The sequence below is a fragment of the Manacus vitellinus genome, unplaced genomic scaffold, assembly GCF_001715985.3.
Source record: "Manacus vitellinus isolate BGI_N305 unplaced genomic scaffold, ASM171598v3 scaffold_78_pilon, whole genome shotgun sequence".
Taxonomy (NCBI): Eukaryota; Metazoa; Chordata; class Aves; order Passeriformes; family Pipridae; genus Manacus; species Manacus vitellinus.
The window spans coordinates 738,830-754,258 of NW_021940807.1; the positions used below are offsets into that span (position 1 = coordinate 738,830).

General features: G+C 51.2%; 1 protein-coding gene across 1 annotated transcript in view; it reads right to left on the minus strand.

Moving 5' to 3' along the window:
- Positions 1-2,891: 2,891 nt before the first annotated feature.
- PTH1R (parathyroid hormone 1 receptor) overlaps positions 2,892-15,429 on the minus strand; it is a 49,801-nt gene continuing 37,263 nt past the window's right edge. Inside the window, exons 8-12 of the mRNA XM_029964676.1 lie at positions 13,990-14,056; positions 10,811-10,905; positions 7,682-7,823; positions 6,499-6,540; positions 2,892-5,487 (exon numbers count right to left, since the gene is read on the minus strand). Coding sequence (XP_029820536.1) covers positions 5,125-5,487; positions 6,499-6,540; positions 7,682-7,823; positions 10,811-10,905; positions 13,990-14,056 — 709 coding nt within the window. The 3' untranslated portion in view covers positions 2,892-5,124. The remainder of the gene's footprint in view (positions 5,488-6,498; positions 6,541-7,681; positions 7,824-10,810; positions 10,906-13,989; positions 14,057-15,429) is intronic.

The window sequence follows — 15,429 nt, forward strand, 5'->3', positions numbered from 1 at the left end:
CAGGAGTGGTTCCTGTGCCAGCTGGAGCCCTGGGTGCTGGGAGGGAGCCCAGCCCAGCCCAGCCCAGCCTGGCAGTGTCTCCTCAGTGTTTCTCAGCAGCAGCTGAAGCTGTGCCCGTGCCATGGGGCACATCCCACCTGAGCTGGCTCGGTTCCCTGCGTGCCAACCAGTACCAGCCAGGGCTGGGGGAAAGGCAGGGGGTGTTTTCCTTGCTCTCTGTGCCCTTTGCTTCCCCTCCCAGCCCGAAGGTCGTCAGAGAAGTGAAGAAAGAGGGGACGTGAGCCACAAGTTCCCACGGCAGGTTGGTTTGCACCAAACTCAGGGGCACCAAGGGGTGGAAAAAACCAACGTCCACCAACAAGAACACCTGGAAAGGCTTCACAGATTCCTAAACATCTCACTCCTCAAGTGATTCCTCTCATTTCATGCAATCCTGTCTCAGGTGAGAGCCACTGACCCCAGTGAGAGGATCAGGAGTGTCAGGGGATGGATTGAGCCCTCTGCTCATCAAACATTCTTGAAGCTTTTGAGGTGGAAAGTGCAGAAAAATCAGTCAGTGGGGAAAAAAAAAAGAGAGAACCCAACCTATAAATGAGGTTTCTTAACTTTTTGATCCGTCAGAACCTGAAGCGAAAAGTTTTAATCCAGATATTGAGTTTGACAAGACAGTAAACAGGAAGAAAAATTTGGAGATCTTCCCTCTTGGTGTGCTTTTATAGTTTAAAAAGTGGGAAATTCTTCCCAGCACCGTGGATGTTCCGTGACCTTCAGCTGATTGCCCGTAAACAGATAAACAGAGCCAACCCCTGGCTGGAGAATTGGATTTTGGGAGACCTTTGTGAACTCTTGGCTCCAAAACGTATCAGACAAGAGGCAGCAGAGCTGAGGAATGGTGGGGAATAGGACAAGACATGATCTCATCTGAACCAAGACCAAGCAGGGGAGAGGAGGTGTAAAAACATTTGTCTGCAAAGCAGAAAGGACCAAACTGCTGCCAGAAGTCCTCCTGAAGAAATAAAAGGCTGAGGAGGATTTAGGAGCTCTGTGCCCATCTGGAAAAGAGGGAGATCAAGGGGAAAGCACTCAGGAGGAACAGGAGGTTGTGGTGCTGTGGGTGGGAGGCAAAAGGAGATGAACCCTCCAGGGTGGGATTCCCATCCAATCCCAGTGGAAAAGGGGACACTCATCCAAAAGATGAGCAGGGAGATTCCATGAGTCCATGAGTCCTGTGCCAGCCCAGCAGGCCTGGAGAGGTGAGAGGGACTGCAGGACTCCTGGGTAATGCCAGAGGTTCTGCAGGGTGAGAGGAAAAGGGGCACAAATCCGACACCAGGGAGGAGGGAAACTGGGAAAATCCAGGCCAGCAGCTCCTCTGCACCTTTGCCTCCTCCTTGGGATGGACCTCAGGAAGCCTTTTTGCCTGTCTTTGCCAGGCTGGAGCGACCTGGGCCCAGGGAAGGTGTCCCTGCCCATGGATGAGATGGCCTTTAAGGTCCCTTCCAGCCCAAACCATTCCAGGCTGATTCCAGGACAGTGATTCCATGACATATTTGCTGCCCCCACCCCCAAGGCTCTCTCTGCTCCAGGATCCCACGTTGGATCCAACCCGGGATGGGCACAAGCCCTGAGGTGGCTGCAGGGTTTGGTCATCGGATGAATGGTGAAAATCCATCCCAAACTCTCCGTGTTTCTGCTTCCTGAGGCCTTCTGGGAAATCAGAGGGGAGAGGAACTGTCCCCCCAGGTGGATCCAGACCTTTGGATGGGGAGAAACTCCCCTTGAGGAATGTCCTCAGCTCCTGGTGACGGAGGGAGGGAAGGGGCTGCTCTGAACCCAAGGGCTCTGCCCTCTGCTCCTCCTTCCAGAGCAAATCCCAGCCATGAATTGGGGTTTATTCTCTGCTTTGAGACACCACAGGTCTGATTTTTTTTCCTCACTAAAATCAGGGAAGGATGACCTTGGATCTCTAGTTGATAGTCCTGATCCAAACCCTCAAATCAGGAGTTTGGGATCAGCCCAGGAATGGCAGGAACAGGCTTTGCCAAACATGTTCTGCCATGCCTGGATGTCACTTTTCCCCCTGGTTTGGTATCAGCTTTTCCTCAATTTTTGCAGGAATACTGTTCACTCATACAATCCTCCCCCAGCCCCCCTCAAATCTATTATTCATGATTTGCAATTAAAAAAGGCTTAAAAAAAAATTATTTCTTCCTCTGTACATCCCTCGTGCCTGTAAATTTATCTGTGTCCAGCAGGAGTTTTTAGACACTTATTCTAAATAATCCAGTGCCAAACTCATTGCAGCGAGGGCTGGGTTTGATGAGGGTGTTGGATTTGTTTATAAATAATTTCATGGCTTTTGCTAATTCCTTGAACTGTGCTGAGTGATTGTCAAACACGTCCTTAATCCTGAGTTCTCAGTGACAAACACAAGCAAACACTGAGTCAGTGCTTGGAGGTTTTTTGGTCTTTTTTTTTTTCTTTGTTCCATGGGTGAAATGATAACCAAGACATTTTTTTTTTTTTTGAGTGAGAAAAAAACGGGAAGGGCAGAAGGGGAGAGCACGAAAAGAGATCAGTCGTTGAAAATTTACATTTCAACAGCTGCCATTTGGTGGGAAATGGTTGTGATGGGATTTGACTTGTGAAATCCCACAAGAACATCACAAATAAATCCTGGCTTTTAAAGAGCTCTTTGACAGGACAAGGGGAAGCGGCCTCCAGCTGGGCCAGAGGAGGGGCAGGTTGGACATCAGCTGGAATTTCTCCATGGAAAGGGTGGTCAGGCCTTGGCAGGGGCTGCCCAGGGAGGTTTGGAGTGCCCAGCCCTGGAGGTGTCCCAGGAAGGCCTGGCAGTGGCACTCAGTGCTCTGGGCTGGGGGACAAGGTGGGCATCAGGCACAGGGGGGACTCGAGGACCTTAGAGGGCTTTTCCAACCCTAATGATTCCATGATTCCATGATTTGTGACCTGCTCAGCCCCCACGTCCCCCAGCAGGTCTGAATCCTGAGCTCAGAGATGTCCAGGGGAGGAGATTTTCCCCTTGATTTCCCTGGGCTTTGCTCAGGCCCAAGCTGGGAGGTTGTTGAAGGAGCTGTGGGACACAGGTCAAGATCCCAGCTCCTCTTCCTGCCTTCCTTCAGAGTTTGGGGGAAGTCAGCCCTTCATTTCCCTCTGCAGACCAGCTGGTTGCATGGACTGGATGCACCTCAGGAGTTCTGGTTGATGTGACCCAACAATTATATCACAGGATCAGAACAGAGAGAGCAGATTCTCCCATTTTCCTCACCTTCCCAAACTTCCCCAATACCTCTTTCCTATTCCACTGGAGTAAAAGTGGTCAAAATGCTTCAGTTCCCAGAAACCTGCCAAGAAGGAAAGGAAGAAAGAAGGACAAAAAGCCCCCTGAGGAGCTGAGTCTTGGACTGGAGCAAAGGAATGGTGGTGGTGGGACACAGGCTGGAAAGAGAGACCAGGCTGGCTCAGCAGAACTTGCTGCAGTGGGAATTTTGGTGGCTGTTCCTAATTTCTCCCTCCTGACCAGTTCTGCATCATGGCTGGGAACAGGTAGAGCCCCTTCCCTGGAGGATCAGCCCCAGCACAACTGACTGGTGGCCAACAGGACTTCAGCCCTTCGCTGCTGCTGGAGATCCACCAGAGAACAACCTCTGGGGACCCTCGGCCAAAGCACCAAGGAGGGAAACTCTGCCCAGGGACAGAACCCTGCTGGTCTCCCTCTCCCGAAGGAAGGAGACACTTTCTTGTGCTATTCCCTTTGGAGGCACTCACTGTAGGATCTCCTCATCTCAGCATCTCCAGGCAAAGACAGTGCCTTTGGTTGGAGTTGACCCCAACTCAAAGTGTGACCTGGTGTCCAGTTGTGTGGGACCAAAACACAAAGAAAGGGGAAGCTCAGAAGGTGACCAGCCAGGAGCAATCCCTGTGCTTTTATCCAAGAAATTTTGCCTTTGGATCTTGTGAAGGTGGGTTTGTCTGGCTGTATCCCACAGTTTGTGCTTCTGAGGGATACAGGCAGAAGGCTGATGGAGTCTTTCTCCTCAGGAGGGTTTGGACCAGTTGTCCAGGGAAGCTGTGGCTGCCCCATCCCTGAAAGTGTTCCAGGCCAGAGTGGAGCAACCTGGGAGAGTGGAAGGTGTCCCTGCCCATGGCAGGGGACGGCACTGGATTGATCTTTAATGTCCCTTCCAACCCAAAACACCCTGGGATTTTATGATTCAGTGGATCGGGATTTTCAGGGAACAGAATGAGGAGCAATTTAGAGGTTTAAAAATGAAATGAAGCTTCTTTCCATGAGCTCCCCAAAAAGGGAGGGCTGAGTCAGGTCCCCTCTGAACTGATTTTAGCCAACCCCCCCCCTCCCAGATCTGTGAATTCCCTGCCCTTGGAAGGCCCCTCTCCATCTCTGCAGCATCTGGAAGAACGGAAACGTTGCGTATTCTGAGAACCACATTTTCCATCCTGAATTCCCACCGGTTCCTGTCTTGCTACCGGGACTCGGGGAGAGGAAGGAGAGTTTTCTGCCTGGATCCTGCAGCCCCGAGCTGTGAACCCTCCCCAGCCCCGAGGAGCACTTTGCCGAGGAGATTCCCCGAGGGAAGGACGACGCGCGACGGGTTGGAGGGAGCAGGATTTTGGGCCGAGTGCCCACCCGGGGGTGGTGCCAGGCAGGCCCTGTGGGCAGAGGGCAAACCAGACTGAAAGGGGGGGTGCCTGGGGTGGCTGCACCCCCTCGAGGTGATGGCACTGCACCCTCCCTGCGAGCCCCCGGGAGCCTCCCGTCCTCCTCGGCCGCCTGCGCTCTCCGAGAGCTCCGAGGAATCCCGGGGTGCTTCCCAGCCCTCCCTGGCCAGCTCCCGGTGTCTCTGTGGTCCCGGGAACACCAGGGACACGTGGATCACTGAGTCCAGGGCTGGGATCCACCTTGGTGCCCCCGCTTGTTTCTCCCACATAACTTAACCTCCGGTTCCACGGAACGGGGAAACTCCACGGAAACCCTCGGCATTCCACGCGCGGCCCGATGTTCCGTCACCCACTAAATGCTCTCCGGGAACCTTTTTCCATCCTTTGGCTTCCTTTTTTTTGCTTGTTTTCCCCCTCCTCCCTTTACATCACTGTCTCTCTCTCCTCCTCCACGAGCGCCGTGGGTCTGTCGCCGTCGTAAAGGCCGGAGCCGTTGAGATATTCCTCGTCCTTGTTGTACTGCTCCGGCCCGGAGGAAGGCATGGAATTCTCGGAAATGGAGCCGTTTTTCACGTAACCTGGCAAATTCCGGTGTCCGTTGAGGGTCCCTGGGATAAGTCTCGTGTTGAGATGGAGGGCAAGCGCTCCCCTTGTGGCTACATTTGTGATGCTGGTGTGGGACACCATTGGTCCGTAACTGTAGGTTGTGCTCCCACTTCGTGCTTTCCTTTTAAAGTCAAGGGCTAAAGTCCACCTGCTCCATGACTTCTTGATTTCTGCTTGGACCTGGGGGAAAAGGCGGGGAAAAAACAAGCGTGAGAGGGAGGAGAGAGGGGCGGGAAGGAGGGGATGGGAAACTCCAGGGGGAGTTGGGCTTTGATGATCTTTGTGGGTCCCTTCCAGCTCAGGAGAGTCAGTGATTCTATGGGATTGGAAGGAACAGCAAATTCACCTGAAATCTCCCCTTTCCACGTGGAATATTTGGTGCTGGGAAGCTTGAGTGGCTGGAAACATCTGGCTGAAAATGGGGGTGAACTCTGTCCAAGAGCAAACCCAGGAGAGAATCCCCTCACATACCATGAAATCAAGGAAAAATGGGATGAACAACCTCCAGAGGCACCTGAGTGCCCAGAAATTCCTCTAGGAAGGAGTTAACTATTTTAGAATTAATCTATAACTGTAGACTGAGACTACTTTAGACTGAATCTAAACCAGATGGCTAAAGCTGGGATGAGATGAATCCCCCTCACGGTACAGATTTTGCCTTGTTTTAATCTTCATATTTGAAGTTACGTTTCCCCTTAAAATCTCCAAATTTAGGACAAACCAGCTTTATGCCAGTCCATGAAAGTCCTTTCCCATCTAGTTCCTTAGTCTGCAGCAATGGAGGGAATTAATGGAAATGAAGAAATCAGAGGATATTGCTCTGGAAATAGGAAAAAAAAAAAAGGGTCAAAAGGCCCTGGACAATCCAAAGAGTTTTCTGGTCAGGCAGCTACTCCACCAATCCACTTTTCTTCCTGCCACAGAGCTGAACTGAAGCAGCACTAACCAGCCCTAGTGCTGGGAAATGATAAAACCCCCACATTTTGATCTCCATTAGGTACTTCCAGCAGGTCATTTTTGGGGACATATTGACCTGGGTGTCTCAGACCAACAAAAGTGGGGACTGAGAGACCTTGGAGTGCCAAACAGGGCTGGGGCACTCTAAGGAGTGAGGAGGTGCTGATGTTCATCCACCTGTGTGTGGAACTGTCCTAAAAGGGGGGGGGAATCCCGAGGATGTTGGTGACTTACCTCTCCATTGCAAAAACAGTATATGATGGCAACAAAAAATCCCTGAAAGGAAGAAAAACCAACGTGTTAGTGGGGATTTGGCTGCGTGGGAGCTTCTCTTTCCTGCTCTTTTCACCCCCAGGTTCCTCTGGAAGGAGCAACACTCAGCATTTGCTGTGTAAAATTGGCACAGTAGACCTGGGGGGCCTGGGGGACAGGGAGGACACGGGGTACAGGGGTGGGGTGCATTGGGAAGAGCTTCTGCAGGGCTTCTGGGATGGTGGGGGGGCCCTGGGAACACGGGGAGTTCTGCCTCACTGAAGGTGGTTATGAACTTCCTGGATGTAATTCCCAGTGTTTTATGTGTGGCTGATCTCCTGGAGGGTGGGAGAGAAGGTGGAAGATGGTCCCGAGGGGCCTTTGCCAGCTCTGGCTGTGACTGGAGCAGAACTGGCTGAGTGAGACCAGCGAAGGAATCCAGCTGGGAGCAAACCCCCCACACCTTTGTGTTGGCCAACACTTCCCCCAGCTCTTGCTGAGTGTTTTATCCCATCCAACAGGAACTGTGGAAGCACAGGAATGCAGGTTTGGGCTCCAACTCCCTGCCAGTTTCTCTGGACCTTCTGTCCACCCTTCATCATCCACTCTGGTCACCCATGAGCACAGGAGAGCCAAAAGTCAACCTCTCAGTGGTGACCAAACGCTGCTCTCTTGCAGAGTTGCTAATTCCTGCTGCTGTGTCTTCCACAGGACCATTCCTAAAACTAAACCTCCCTTTTTTCCAGGAACTGAGGAATCCACTCAGCACTGAAAGACAACTTGGGGCAGGAAAATTGGAAGGTAATTTAAAGCAACATCTCTGTGGATCTCCACCAGCTCATGTCTCACCTGGGTCTAAAGGGGTTTATTTTGTGGGGCAAAGTTACCTTTCAACAGGACCATTTTTTTTGGTTGGCCTTTATAAATACAAATAACATGAATATCGTGCTTTGAAAAGAGAAAATATTTTCAAATATTTTATAATCTTTATATTATAAAGATGATTATAATATTTATGTTATAAAATTATATCTATTCAAATACTGTCAATCACTGTGTATTGAAAAAGCAGCCCTGCTTCCAGAGACAGTTTGCACTCCCAATTCCCCCTTCTCCCCATTGAAATCCTCGTGGTTTCCCCCCAATAATTCCCCAGTGCCAGTACCTGGAAAGAGTTGAACAGCATTTCATAGTGCATTTGAACTTGCCAAAGAATCCCTGACACGTCTGTGTATGGCATAGCCATGAAAACAATATAGTGAACTCCAAACAGAGGCATAAGGACGAGGGTAGATTTCAGCAGCTTCCTGTGGGCACAGGAAAAGAGAGGGGATTAGTGGAGGGGAGGGAACAGGAGCCCTGGTTAGGTTTGGACAACTCCTGTGGAATTGGGGCCACCTGGAATTTCAAGCTGTTCCTTCTCTTATGGCTTGTGAGACAACCCCTGTCCTGATGGGCCACCTCAACCCCCTCCCAGGGGATGCTGCTGAAGGTGAAGGCACAGAAGGGTCTTTTCCAGCCTCAGGCTGTCTCCAGGATCATGGGTGGAGGGGGGGAGGGTGGCTGGAAAGGAATGTTTGCTGCTCTTCCAGCCCTCAGCCTTGACTGGGATCAAATCCTTGTCCAGAAAGGATGTTCTCCTTCACCCTCAGTCCCTGACTGGCATCCAATTCTGGTCCAGAAAGGATGTTCTCCTTTTCCTCAGCCCTGACTGGCATCAAATCCTTGTCCATAAAGGATGTTCTCCTTTTCCTCAGCCCCTGACTGGCATCAAATTCTGGTCCATAAAGGATGTTTTCCTTCACCTCAGCCTCTGGCATCAAATCCTTGTCCAGAAAGGATGTTCTCCTTCCCCTCAGCCCCTGACTGGCATCAAATCCTTGTCCCTAAGGATGTTCTCCTTTTCCTCAGTCCCTGACTGACATCAAATCCTTGTCCCTAAAGGATGTTCTCCTTTTCCTCAGCCCCTGACTGGCATTAAATCCTTGTCCATAAAGGATGTTCTCCTTCATTTTGTACCTGGACATGGTCCTACACAACCTGCAGGAGGTTGAGCAGGGAGGGTTGGACTGGATGATCTCCAGAGGGCACCTCCAATCCCAATTTTCCTGCTTGTTGAGACACACCATGGACATCCCCCCTGGGTCAGAGGCAGGGCTGGGGGAGAGGGAAGTGCATTTGGGAGCAGAGTTATTCCAGCTATTTGAGGGAAGAGGACAGTGCCCTGTGGGGTTGGAGGGTGGACACCCTCAGGAGGTGCTCTGGGCTGCAAGATCACTTGGAAAACCTCCTACTAAAGAAGCAGCTGAATCTCAGCACGTGCTGGGGACTGGGGGGAGGCTCCACACAACCCAAGCACTTGGCTGGGTTTGCTCCTTGGGGAATCAGTGGCATTAATTGAAGGGTTAAACCCTCTGCCAAGAGTTCCAGCAGGTCACCAGGAGCAGCAATTCTTGACAGGGGCAAACCTCCCCCCCAGAAAGGGCTGGTAGGGCCTCTGTCCAGCAACTGCAAACCCCCGAGGGAACAGGACACTTCCGAAGGAGAAAGCCCCATCCAAACCATGATTAACAGCAACTTTCAGCCAGGGAGAAGTAAATAAACAGATAAATCAGAGCCCTGACAGGGCAGCAAAAAAAAAAAAATAAAAAAATGGAGAGGTGTTTTCCTGCCAAAATGTCCTTTCCTGCCTCCAAGGAAACAGGGGGGGTTCGGAGGGGGAGGCAGCGGCAGCGAGCTCATGGTTTGCAGCCCCCATCACTCTGCTCTCCCCCCTTTCCATGGGTCATGTTGGTCAGTCCTGGATGTTCTGGGAAGCCCTGGGAGCTCTCAAGCACCAGAGGCGTCTCAGCAATCTGTTTGTTCCGTCTGGTTTTGACCACGCTGCAAATAACCCGAATTACCAGGAGAGAAGAGCTGGCGGAACACGGGAAAACACAACACAACAAACAAGGGAAGGCCAGCAAAGAGGCAGGAATGTCTTGGTCATCTCAGCAAAGGCACCAAACACCCGCTGAAGGGCAGATTTAACAGGCAGACCAAATGTCACAAAGCACAGGAGGGAAATAAATGGAAATGAGGCAACGGATACACGTTTTAGGGGCTTCAACAACATAAAAAAGGCTTTAATTTCTGCACTCTTGGCTCAAGAGCAGCACAGTCACTTCTACACCGGCTGAAGAGCTTGAATTCCTCTCTAACCTACGAGGCAGGTCCTCCAGGTAGGGCTGGAAGGGCTGAGGAGATGTTTAAACTGTTGACTCGTTCTGCAGCACCAGACTTGGGAGACAAAATCCTCCCCACCCTGTTTGAGGTGGCTGCAGCCCCCGGGAACTGCTCAACCCGGGCTTCCTCTGAAGCCAAGGGGTGAAATGAGGGCTTTGTCCTCGCCCCAAAAGGTACAGCTGACACAGGTTACTCTTGTAGGGAACCATGGATGGAACTGCCTTTGCCAGTGTGGATTCCAAACCAAGTTTGACAGCAGTACAGATGGTTGGCCAGGCTGATATGCTCCTACCACCTTCTAAAATTTAACTTTACAGCTACACTTTTCCTCAATTAAAGGTGTAGCCAGAGGTTGGACAGCCACATGTACACCACAGAATCAGTCCGTGGAGGTGACAGAATTACCCTCACAAAATATTCCAGTCTTTTTTTGTTCACAGCGTGCGAGATGAGAGTTTTCCCAACAAGCTCAGGGAAAAATAACTCATCAAGACTCTAAGAACATCACAGGAAATGTTAATACATGATCTTTTTCTTTTATTTATTTGAGAGGTGACAAAAAAAAAATCAACCCCCCATTTGGCGTTTCACTGGTCGCTAAATAAAGTCTTGACACTAAAAATGCATCTTTAGCAAAAAAAAAAGGAAAAATATAATAAATCCTCTGAAAATGTCAGCAAAACCACTAAATCTGATCGAGGAATTGCATTCTGCAAAAACTCCTGAGAAATATCAGCCACAAATCTGAATTATAACCCCCAGTTGCTGAACCACAGTAACTGCACAGGGAGCAGATAGAGGGTGTGTGCAAAGGGGAAACAGGGAAAATTAATTTACTTAAAGGAAAATTAGTTTACTTAAAAAAATTAGTTTACTTAAAGGAAAATTAGTTTACTTAAAGGAAAATATGGACAATCAACTCTAAAATTCACATTCCTCTTACGCTGTATGACCAAATCCCACTTTTTTCCCCCCAGGGAAACAAGCTTGGCAAATGTCAGTAGTGTCAGTTAATTAGTTAATTAGTTAATTAATCCACTTCTAGCAGTGGAGAGGCCCCGGGACCCACCTGTACTGTTGTCTCGAGTCGCACCTCCCCGCGTTCGTCTCCCGTAGTTTGGTGGCGAGGACTCTGATAATATTGATAAAAAGAATAAAATTTACCTGCAAGGACAAAAAAAAAAAAAAGAAAACAACAACAGAGAAAGGAGAGCTGTTAAAAAACACACATCCAGGTGGTGGCAGAGGCATTTAGTTGGTTCATTCCCCCCGGGGGAGTCAAGGCAGTGGCTGTGGAGGAAGCTCCTCCTGCGGAAGGGATGAGCTTCCCGGGAATGACCTGTTTGGTGGGATTTTATCAGGGTTTACCCCTGGGAGAGAGAAAGGAAGGGCTTTCTCTGACAAGGGGAGGACACCTCACATGGAAAACCCCCAAAACTGAGCCAGCCAGCCCAGCAGGCACCTGGAAACTGGGCAATTCCTGGGAAAAGACCCAAATGAAGTTATAATTTTCTCTCGCAGCCCGGCTGAGATTCAAACCTTCCCAGGACACCAGGAGCATTAGTAGGATGCCTTTCCATGTTTCCACGTGGAAAATGAAAGGAGAACGAGCCAAAGGCACTGTGATGGAGACACAGAGTGGACCTGAGAGGAGGTGACAGATCAAGAGCAATGGGACTGTCAAACCTCTGCTGGGCTTCACCCCCGGCTCTTCCCTGGAGAGGGGCTGGGTGTGGGTCACACCAGGACAGCCAGGGAGGAATATCTGCTTCTGATGCTGGGAGACACACCTGTGGCCCCAGCTCGTGGTTAACTGCCCAACCAAGCTGATCCAGATGGTCACACCTTGGAATAGCTGCTCAGGGAAGTGGTGGGATCCCCGTCCCCGGAGGGGTTTAAGAGCCCTGTGGATGTGGCACTTGGGGACGTGCTCAGTGGTGGCCTTGGCAGTGCTGGGAATGGTTGGGCTCAACCTCAGAGAACTTCTCCAGCCTTGATGACCCTGTGAATCCAACCTTGCCCTCCAGGCACATGCTCCTGGTGGCTCACATGGCAAAATTGAATGGCAAAACATCTCCTGGCTCCTTAAAGGAGACGAAAACCAGGTTGACATTCCAGAGATTTTCGGGTTTTTGGAGCTCTTCAGGGGCTGGTTGCCCTGGATTCCACCTACAGCTGGCCCAGCCAACCCCCTTCACGGCACTGATGCAGCCCCACTGTGGGACTGCACCAGGCACATCCGTGTTCCCAGGCCTGGGAATTCCTCTGGAAGCTCCCAGCAGTCATTTGACCTCCCAGATGCCCCCGGAGCAGCGTTTCAAGGAACCAAACAACCACACAGGCTTGGAATTTCGTGCCAGGAGGGACCATCTGTCACCCTCTGGTTTGATCTCTGGCACAACCCAGCCCAGGAGACCTCCCTGTTTTCAGAGCAGATCTGGCTCTCCCAGGGTTTCCGTGACAGAGATCCCACCACAACCCTTGGGAAGTCGTTCCAATGGATAATTATCCTCGCTGTTACAAGGAGTTCCCTGAGCTGCTGAATGAGCAGGGCCTGGTTTTGCCACAGCTTTGTCTCCTGGGGTTGGATTCCTTCACCTTTAACGAGGTGCAAGTTCATTTTTGACGAGTTCCCCTCTGGAAAAGAGGGAGGAAGCTCCTCCCATTTCACCCTTTCCCTTGAAGGGCCACCAGGAAAATTTCTCTCCTGTATCTGTTTGACCATTTTGTGGGAATTTAACACCCAGAGTTCCCTTTGGTTGGGATTTAGTGCCTGGCACGGGAGTTGTGAGGGAGGGATGGACAGACCCCCAGGCAGAGCCTGGGAGCAGATAATTCCTTTCTACTAGAAACCAATCCCAAAGGGAATAAAACCCCCAGCAGGATTTATTTCTCATATGAGTGTTTTTGGCTTCAAAGGCTCCAAAGTGAGATCTTGTTCTGGCTAAATCAAAGATGTCCAAACTCACCACAATTAGAAGGGAAACTCCCCTGATTTCCTGAACTGTGCTAAATCTTAAAAGAAATCCAGGGAGCGGAATAACATCAAAGTCAGGAGAGGAGAGAAGGATTTTAAGCCCCTCAGCCTCCAAATTCTCTGCAAGTACATCCAGAAAACGCACAACTGAGTGCAGCAACATCTGAGCAGCCAGTGAGGGAATGGAGAGAGCAGCCAAGTGAACAATGTGAACCCACAGAAGTTAACCAGAAACAAGCCACAGAATCTGTTTGCAGGATCAATGGCTGCCTTTGCAAACAGCCTCCTGCAGCAGCAGCGTTTGCACAGGGCTCAGCCTCAACGGGGCTCTTTCTGCTCTGCTAATTGGGCTTTACATGAAATGCGAGGGGGTTGCTGGAATTCAGCCCCTGGAACCACCTGAACTTGCTTCTCCATCCCACCGTTTCATTCCTGGTGACCACGTTGTGGGCTGGGGGTGGGGATCCTTTTCTTCCAAGGTGCAGAAGGAATTGGGGAAAATTTCCAGCAAAGGGGAGAAATTGAGCCCCAGCCCCCAAAGCCCCAAACACCTCACTCACCTCAATTCCAGGGGAATGAAGGAAATCTGGGAAAGCAGGTTCTCCACCCCATTGGGACACTACTCAGGCAAACACAAAACCACCCCTGGATTCCCCTTGTGTGGATAATCTCATTTTATAACGAACTCTCCGGCTTTGGAGAGCTCAGCCCTGGGGCTGGAGAACATCCCTGCAGCCTTTCTGTCCCCTCTGGCTCCTGGGAGGGGTTGGAATAACCCCCCCATCAGTGATTAAGGTGTCCCATCACAGCTGGGATGGTTTAACTTCCCTCCCCACCTCGGAGGCTTCCCAAGCTTTTCATCAGCTCAGCAAGATGAGTTTGGAACAATTTGATGACACTGAAACACTCCTGGAGAAAAGATTTGCTCCAGCTCCAGACCCCAGATCCCAGTTCTTCCCACTGGTGGTCAGAATGACCCCTGAGAGCTCCCAGTATGGTATGGGTTGGAAATACTGGTTTGCATGTTGGATTTTAGGGTCAGAAAGGTGGGATTTTTCTCTCCTGAGCAAAACTTGAAGTCTCTCAAAGCCCTGTGCTGTCAAACTGTCAAACTTCCAGGCAGGTCAAAAAATAAGGCCCTTAAACTGGATATATAAAGACCCCACATTACTAAGGGTAGATTGTTATTAATTATTGGAGTAGGGAATCCTGGCTCAGCTCTTCCCATCCCACCACAGGCACTGCCTCTCCTGCCAGGAGTGGGTACTCACCACGATAGCTGCCAGGATGGGCACCTGAATAATCCATTTTAAATTGCCAGCACTCAAGTCCCAACACCTGAGGAGAGATGGATGTTCCGTCAGGAAATCAGAGGGGATGGAGGGCAACGGATCCAGTGCCTCCTGGGATAAATCCCCCCTGGCAGGGTGGCTTCCTCCAGAGCCTGGTGTGGTGGAAGGACCTTGGTGGGTTTGGAATGGCCCTTCTCCTGCCCCAAAGCCATGGCAGGGGTGGTTTGTGCTCTCCCTTCCTTTCCACGGTCAGGAAGACCTGCCCCCTCCAGGCAGGAACCAACCCTTTTCCACTTCTTCTTCACCTCCTTACCAGGAAAAAAACTGGAATAATCCAGCTTTCCTGGCTCATGACTTAGGAACATGGAATCCCAGAATGGTTTGGGTTGGAAGGGACGTTAAAGATCATTGAGTTCCACCCCCTGCCATGGGCAGGGACACCTTCCACCAGCCCAGGTTGCTCCAACCTGGCCTTGGACACTTCCAGGGATCCAGGGGCGGCCACAGCTTCCCTGGGAAATCCTGTGCCAGGGCCTCCCCACCCTCCCAGCCAGGAATTCCTCCTTAAACTCTAGTCTAAACATACTCTGTGTCTTTGAAGCCACTCCCCCTTGTCCTGCCACTACAGTTCCTGATGAAGTTCCTCTCCAGCTTCCTTGTAGGCCCCTTGGGGTCCTGGATCCCTGCTGTGTCCCTGCTGTGTCCCTGTTCCTGGCAGGGGGCTTGGACTGGATGCCCTTTAAAGATCCCTTCCAACCCCAACCACCACCCTCTGATAACCCCTTGGAATGATTCCATGCACTACAGTTCCCGATGAAGTTCCTCTCCAGCTTCCTTGTAGGTCCCTTGGGGTCCTGGGTCCCTGCTGTGTCCCTGCTCCTGGCAGGGGGCTTGGACTGGATGCCCTTTAAAGATCCCTTCCAACCCCAACCACCACCCTCTGATAACCCCTTGGAATGATTCCATGCACTTCAGCAGCTCTGCTAACCCATCCTTCCAAACCTGGAGCTGAAATCCCGTTTGGAAAGCAGTGTCTTCCCAGGCAAAGCCATTTGGGATGTTTCCTGGGGACCCCCACGCTCCTGGGGGCAGATGGTGGGCAGATGGAACATGTTGTGTGGTCAGACCTGGGCTTTAGGGGGGAAAAGGCTGGGTTGGATGGGGCCTGGGATAGTGGGAGGTGTCCCTGCCCATGGCAGGGGGTGGAACTGGATGAGCTTTAAGGTCCCTCCCATCCCAAACATTCTGGGATTCTGGGATCCACATGTCCTGTGTGGAGGAGTTCCACCTTCACCCCCTCCCCAGCACCAAACCTCCTTTGGCCATGCTGACCCTGCCATGTCCCAAATCCCTTCCTGGTCATTCAGGACTTCAAAGACCTTGTCCCTGCCTAGCTGGGAAATGATCCCTCTTATCCCC